The 7500-nt window shown below is 45.1% G+C and overlaps 1 protein-coding gene across 1 annotated transcript in view; it reads left to right on the top strand.

The window, feature by feature from the left end:
- Positions 1–7500, top strand: part of lrrc7 (leucine rich repeat containing 7) — a 53427-nt gene that overhangs the window by 14957 nt on the left and 30970 nt on the right. Inside the window, 4 exon segments of the mRNA XM_062556964.1 lie at positions 1422–1496; positions 3140–3284; positions 3976–4048; positions 6482–6611. Coding sequence (XP_062412948.1) covers positions 1422–1496; positions 3140–3284; positions 3976–4048; positions 6482–6611 — 423 coding nt within the window.

The following is a 7500-nucleotide window of genomic DNA, read 5'->3' as shown; positions in this document are numbered from 1 at the left end:
ACTGTCATAATCCTATGCCTAACCCTAACCCTACACCCAACCCTAACTTGTCATACAAGCACTATCTAAATTTAGAATGGCAAAAAACGTATGACACGTTTATGACTTGTTTCTAATGTTCAATGACAATTCATGTCATGTCTCTCTTATGTAGATGCCTTCAATTGTTTTTAGCATTGGGGGCAGGCCAGTCCATAGTCATCACAACACAACAATATGTGGCGTGAAACTGGACAGGCCCAGATGACCACTGACCAGTTCTACTCATTATTAAATTGCAATGTGAACAGCAGCCGGGGTGGAGGACACATCGGTAGGATCATTTAGAGTGGAAAGCGATCATTTTACCGAGGGGGGGGGGGGGGGGGGGCACAATGGCAAAATCAATGGAGAGGAAACACTGTCTTTTGCTCAATGCCGTTTGCTGTTAGTTCAGTGCATAAAGCGTCACTATGGAGAGCCCAGTGAAAGGCATCAAGCCGGGTGGAGAAATACGCTTCAGCCGTGATGCACTGCATCATGCTGAGGGAATAAAATGCTAGGAAAGCGTATCAGAGAGATTGAAATTGATCATGGGTAGGACCTAAGTGAGAGTGTGATTGTGTGTGTTTTTTAAGGGAGGTGGGGGGGGGGGAGGTTGTGTGTGTGTGTGTGTGTGTTTGATCGGGGAAAGGAGGGCGGAGGTATATGTGAGTGTGTGTGTGTGTGTATGTGTGAGACACACCATTCCTAGCCTCTTTTATTCCACCATTCAAACAGCCATTTGGTCAACTCATGGGGTATGTTATGTATGTACAGTATGTGTGTTTGTGTGTGTACGTGTGTGTTTATGTGTATGTACTGTATGTGTCTGTGCCTATATAATGTCCAGTGCAACTCCCAGAAACAGTGGCACAAGCAGACACTCATGTCCTGCCTCTGGCTGAATGTTGGCTCTGATCCGGTTTTGCTCTGGCTGAGCTCTGGCTCGGATCCGGCCCGGCACTGGCCCAGAACCAATCGCCATCTGGTTAATTTCAGCCAGCAGTGCGCCAGCCGGGGCCTCATCACTGGCAGGATGTGAGCTGCTCGCTGCTCTCTCTCAGAAGATTGATGGATGGTGTTGGCACAGCGTCTCTCCACCGAGCAGTTTATGAGTCATTGTCATCACGGAGCCTTTTTTTTTTTTTTTTTTTTTAAACTGTCATTTTGACACACTGTCTGTCGGAAAGAACTCTGCGGAAAAATAATCTCGCTTTTTAATTTCGTGTGCGTGACGCGAATGAAGCTGACGAGGGATTGATAGCAGTGATTTTGAAAATGAGATATAAAGAAAGGCCTGTTGATGTTTTGTCATTTTCAATGCTTTCAGTGTTTTCAGTGTTTTTCTCGGAGGATAATGCTTCCACTGCACTGTTTGTTTTTGTTTTTGTGTTTTTAAGCCAGAGGTTTTGGAGCAGATACACAATCTGAAAGAACTGTGGCTGGATAACAACTCAATACAGAGAATACCAGGGGTAAGTCCCTCTCCAATAACCAATATTGCATAGCATGTGAATCTACAGTATATCAAATCCAAATCGCTTGATACTGAAAGAGAGGCTCGTCTGATGAAATGTTACTTATGTCACTGAAACCACTTTGTTTAGTGAAATAAGATAAATTACAGTGAAAGCTAAAGTATGTTCCAGATGCGTCCTTCTATTGTGATTTTACTCTATTGAACTGACTCCATCGTGACCAAGGGGTCTTTCTGTCATAGCACAGCATCGACACTCTAGTGATGAATTGTTAAAGTCTTCACTAGAGGACCTCATATGTGCAGTGCCTGGCCATTTTTCGGTTCATTAAGAAACATGGGGTTTGCTGTGTAGAAAATGCATAACAGACTTTGTGTGAGATTTTACTGTTTAAAGATGACATGGATATCAACCATCACAGTAGCCCACTCCAACATCTTTGAGTGGAGATTAGTACTTAGGCTGTAGACTGTGACAAGGAAGGCAGCCTTTCACAGGCTGGCTGACTGTTGTTATATCATGATGTGGACAGCAATCTAGTTGCGTGTTTGGAAAGTTATTGACAACGGTTTTTGCTGAGGCTGTAGACTGCTGAGGCTGTAGACTGTTGAGGCTCTAGACTGCTGAGGCTCTAGACTGTTGAGGCTGTAGACTGCTGAGGCTCTAGACTGTTGAGGCTGTAGACTGCTGAGGCTGTAGACTGCTGAGGTTGTAGACTGTTGAGGCTCTAGACTGTTCATGCTGTAGACTGCTGAGGCTCTAGACTGTTGAGGCTGTAGACTGCTGAGGCTGTAGACTGCTGAGGTTGTAGACTGTTGAGGCTGTAGACTGCTGAGGCTGACTGCTGAGACTGTAGACTGCTGAGGCTGTAGACTGCTGAGGCTGTAGACCGCTGAGGCTGTAGACTGCTGAGGCTGTAGATTGCTGAGGCTGTAGACTGCTGAGGCTGTAGACTGCTGAGGCTGTAGACTGCTGAGGCTGTAGACTGCTGAGGCTGTAGACTGCTGAGGTCGTAGACCGCTGAGGCTGTAGACTGTTGATTGCTGAGTCGAGTCACCTCCTCTCTGTGGTGGCCATCAAGCAGATGGGTTCACACACTTAAAATACACATGTAGCATACACACTTAAAGCACACACTGAAAACACACACATGAGTGAGTCACCACTATGGATTTATATCCCATCAGCCGGATGAGGGATGCTGAGAGACTATCGATAATAGTCAGCTATTTCTGTTAATTATTGCGTCAAGATGTTGCTGACCTTTATGCCAAACTTTGTTGCAGTGTACAGTTAGAGCAATACTGTGCTTAGGAAAGAAAAAAAATACTTCTGTGTATAGATTTCAGTCATAAGTGGTGGGATTTTGAAAGCAATTTTGTGCACAGCTTTTGTGTACAGTGTTCTCTGGGTAACACATAACAAGAATATCCTTTGTTATGATTGGATACCAAGCCTTAGCAACAGCATAGTGATAGGATTATCTTTTTCAGTGTAAGAAAGGTATCCATGCTATTAAGTCATGCTTTTATTTTGTCAATAAAATATGATTTTCCTTATTTCCTTGTGCTGTGCCTGTGTGTGTGTACAGTAGACGGGAGATCCCCTGTTTCATGCACATTCTCCCTCTGTGTGTGTAGTCTATAGGGAAGCTGCGGCAGCTCAGGTACTTGGACTTGGCCAAGAATAGGATCGAGGCTCTGGATGCGGACATCTCGGGCTGCGAGTCCTTAGAAGACCTCCTGCTGTCCTCCAACATGCTGCAGCAGCTGCCCGACTCCATAGGTGCGCAGAGGGAGTGTGTGTGTGTGTGTGTGTGTGTGTGTGTGTGTGTGAGAGAGAGAGAGATAGAGAGAGAGATAGGCAGGGAGCGGTGAGAGAGAGAAAAAGAGGGAGAGAGAGAAGGAGAAAGAGAGAGAGAGAAAGAGGGAGGGAGTGGTGAAAGAGAGAGGATAACAGAGAGAAAGAGGGAGAGAGAGAAGGAGTGTATGTGTGTGTGTGAGAGAGAGAGAGAGACAAGGGTAGACACGCTGACTGTGTTTGGAACCTATCCCTGGGTCAGATTACTGTCATCTCATCAATACTGTCATGTTTGAGTGAAACGAGAAAATCTGCAGTGGACATGATTTTGGTGCTTCAGTAAGTCATGTTACATGAGTCAGTCCCACTCTATATGAGCTATCCTTATTACAGTGGACTTACATAATTCATGAACAGTAATCTGGATTTGCTGAGTGAGTATACACAGTAAGTCGAGCTAGTAACCCAATTGAAGTGTACTAAATTAGTATACACAATAAATTAGCACACTATGCTTACTGATTGATTATCTGTATGCTATCTGATGTTTGTTCGCTAAACCCAGGATTAATTTTTTGGAAAGGTTTTATGTGTGTACTAAAATGTTAATGAATGTGTGTCATATTCCAAATAAGCCAGGTTGTGCTTGTCATTGGTGTGTGTTTTTCTGCCACAGGAATGTTGAAAAAGCTGACAACGCTAAAAGTAGATGACAACCAGCTTACCTCACTGCCTAACAACATTGGAAGGTGAGCAAAAAATAAGTGTGGATTTTTAAAAAATAAACTCCCCAAAGCAGCAGTATTTCAAAACACCTCTTAAAATGATAATCTCTTTCCACCCAGCCACCTCCACCAAACACACATACACACATACTGTACACACTCTCACCATGAGAAGCAGAATAGATTCTCTCTCTGATGTGTGAGCATGTTTAAGTAAGGTGTAGTGACTAGCTGTAAGTGTGTGTGTTGCTGTTGTAATATGCTCCATGCTAGCCGCAGGGCTAGGCCATGCATAATCTCATTAGGACGTGCAGGGAACATGCGTTAACGTTACAGTCACATCAGATTTGGGCTCAGTCGTGTCCTCAACACACATCACACACACACACACACACACACACACACACACACACACACACACACACACACACACACACACACACATAGACCAGGTCAGGCTTTGAGGCCTGTGGATCCTCTATGTGTGTGTGTGTGTGTGTGTGTGTGTGTGTGTGCGCGCGAGTGTGTGTGTGTGTGCACACTTGTGTGTCTCACACCTCTGTGCTGTTGATTCTTCTCACCTCGCATGGCAAAATGCTGATTGGCAATACCACAATTCACGCCGAGAGAGGCGACAATGTACTTTGTCACCCTGTTAGGTGCTGTTAAGTAATTATTCCTCTTCCTTTGCCTTGCTCAGCATCGCAAAATCCATCATATCATTACTGCTGGAGATAACAGTTGATTTCAGTGTTTATGAAAGATTTAAATGGTTACATAAAAAAAATGCAAATATAACAGAGCATTCTGATGACATTCACAGAGAAGTCAAAGGCTGAGAAACTTATATATCAGTTAGATATCTTCAGATGAATAAGTCAGGTCTTGACAGACAGGGAGAGTGTGATCTCTCCTGAGAGATAGTGACGCCGCCATGACTACCACCACCATCTCCATGGTGACATGTCACTCACATTCTCCTCATGCCTGTGATTCTGTGCACCTTTTATGAATTCTTGGTTTGTCATTGGTCAATTTTTTTTTTGTTTGTGTGTGTCGTCCACACATGCGTCTAAAATGACCTACTTAGTGGACGCCCAAAATTAGGGTAAGTAGCCTCCGAAACTGTCCTCCTGTGTTCTTATACTCCTGTTCTTGTCGACCACGAGCGTGTTTATTCCGACAAGCGCTCACCTTTTGTGTCTGTGGAGAATATACGGCGAAATTGACACGGCACAACGACACCGTGCATATGGAGGGCCAGCTGGGTCCGGCCGGTCCCGACAAATGCTAGACTAATGACCCCACGGAGCGGACGGGAGAAATATGGACCTCTTTTTTCCCCCAAACTGTTCACGAAGGGATTTACACATTTTGGGATTTCCCCTTAGAGATTGGAAAACATCTTGTCTCTGATGCGAGACATATTTCGGCACAGTTGAAGCGCTTGACTCAATAAACACTCTGGTCGTTTAGATGAATAAGTGTAGCAGACTGGATGATGTGGCTTATATTCTTGATCTTTTTTATGAGTACATAAGGATGACTCTGAAGGCTCTAATGTGCTTTAATGTGATATCTCAAGTTTCTGACTTTAAAAGCAGCTTGGAGGAATAAAGTTCTCAACTCTAGACTGATTATGGTCTCAGTAGTCATTGGCGAGACACCTAACATCATTCCACTGTCATTACTTTCACCACATATTTGTTCATTTCTATGTAGTCGTTTGTGTCATTGTCCAAATATGGGTGTGATTGGGAATATCTTAAATCCCAGCCCTCTCTGAAGCTTTAACTGTGTGCGTTGCATAATATATTACCACATCATTTATTAGTGTGAGTTACGCTTTTTGCAAAGCCCTTGTTGCATTGCATGAATATACCATTACCTGCAGAGTGCTTCTCTGCACTTTGGTGCTGTGTGCTAACAATTCCGTAGCCATAGTCCTAACCTTGACGCATGGCATAGTGGTGGTGACCTCACCAGTTCAGGTTTGAATCTCGAACCTCCCATTGCGAGTCTGTGTCGCTTTGGATCAAAGTAGTAAATAGCAGTCACTTTACATAGCCTTGCTAAGTAAATAGCAGTCACTTTACTTAGTCGTGTGAACTACACTCTTCACTGTAACCACAGCTTGATAATAAGGTATCAGTGTGATATCGGTGAAAATCATTCAGGTCATGCATGTAATAACACAGTCACATTGCAATAGGGGCTGTGTAATATAAATGCAGTCTTAGGGTTTGTAGATATACATGTTTTGTGAAATGGAACTAATGTTTGTTTGTGTCACATCTCACTGTAAGATAATATGATTGGTATATTTGTCATAGTCGTGAATGTAACTGTTAAATGAGGTTTCAAACAATGTAATCTCTAAATAGATTACGGCGCCATAGTCTTCAACGCCATATTAATCTCCGCTCCTTATGGGTGGCGTCTGTGCTGTTCCTGTAGTTTGGCGCTCTTAGAGGAGTTTGACTGCAGCTGTAATGAACTGGAGTCGTTGCCGCCGACCATCGGCTACCTCATCAGCCTGCGCACATTTGCGGCCGACGAGAACTTCCTGTCAGAACTGCCCAGGGAGGTGAGTACACCTTAAGAGTTACGCAAGTGAACTTTATAATGTATATCAATATGCATAATCATCAGACATACCTTTACATTGTAAGGTGCTGTGAGCGTATTTATTCTATACATACATTTAGTATGGAGGCCCGTTATGGCCACTTGAAAAAAAACAAAAAACAACATCAACCCCACATTAAGTCAAGACTGAGATACTGCATCCATGTTTCTGTTTGGTAATTGTGGCAGAGGTGGGATAAAGTAACTGGCCTTGGCTTGCTGTCTCTGTGAGACTCCTGTGTGGTGCAGAGTTGCTCTGATAGAGTGCCGGGCTGATAGTCTCCACAGTGCGCTTGGATATCGCTCATTAGGGCCTTGGCCTGGGCTCAGCTCCTGAGAGAGCAGGGGGGGATGGCAGGGGGATAGTGGGGGGATGGCGGAGGTTGGCGGGGAGATGGCAGGGGGATGGCAAGGGGATAGCAGGGGGATGGCAAGGGGATAGCAGGGGGATGGCAAGGGGATGGCAGGGGGATGGCGGAGGTTGGCGAGGAGATAGTGGTGGTGGGGGGTGCAGGGGGAGTGCTGGAGCCAGTCGGCCATTCAGCTGGCCAGCCAGCCGCACATCCTGCCAGCCAGGCTGCCACTCAGCCGTCCAAGCGGGCACGGGTCCATGCTGTGACCGTGCCTCATGCCACCCTGTGCCACCCTCTCTCTCTCTCTCTCTCTCTCTCTCTTTCTATCCTCCTCTTCTCTCCTCTCCTTCCCCTATCTGTCTCTCCCTCTACTTTTATTTCCCTCTCTTTCTCCCTCCCTCACCCTCTTCCTTTATTTCTTTCTCTCTGTTCCTTTTTCTCCCTCTCTCTCTCTCTCTGTCCCCCTCCTTCTCTCTCTACCCCATCTCTCTCTCT

This window comes from Sardina pilchardus, chromosome 15 (genome assembly GCF_963854185.1).
Source record: "Sardina pilchardus chromosome 15, fSarPil1.1, whole genome shotgun sequence".
Taxonomy (NCBI): Eukaryota; Metazoa; Chordata; class Actinopteri; order Clupeiformes; family Clupeidae; genus Sardina; species Sardina pilchardus.
This window is presented reverse-complemented; position numbering and strand designations above follow the sequence as displayed.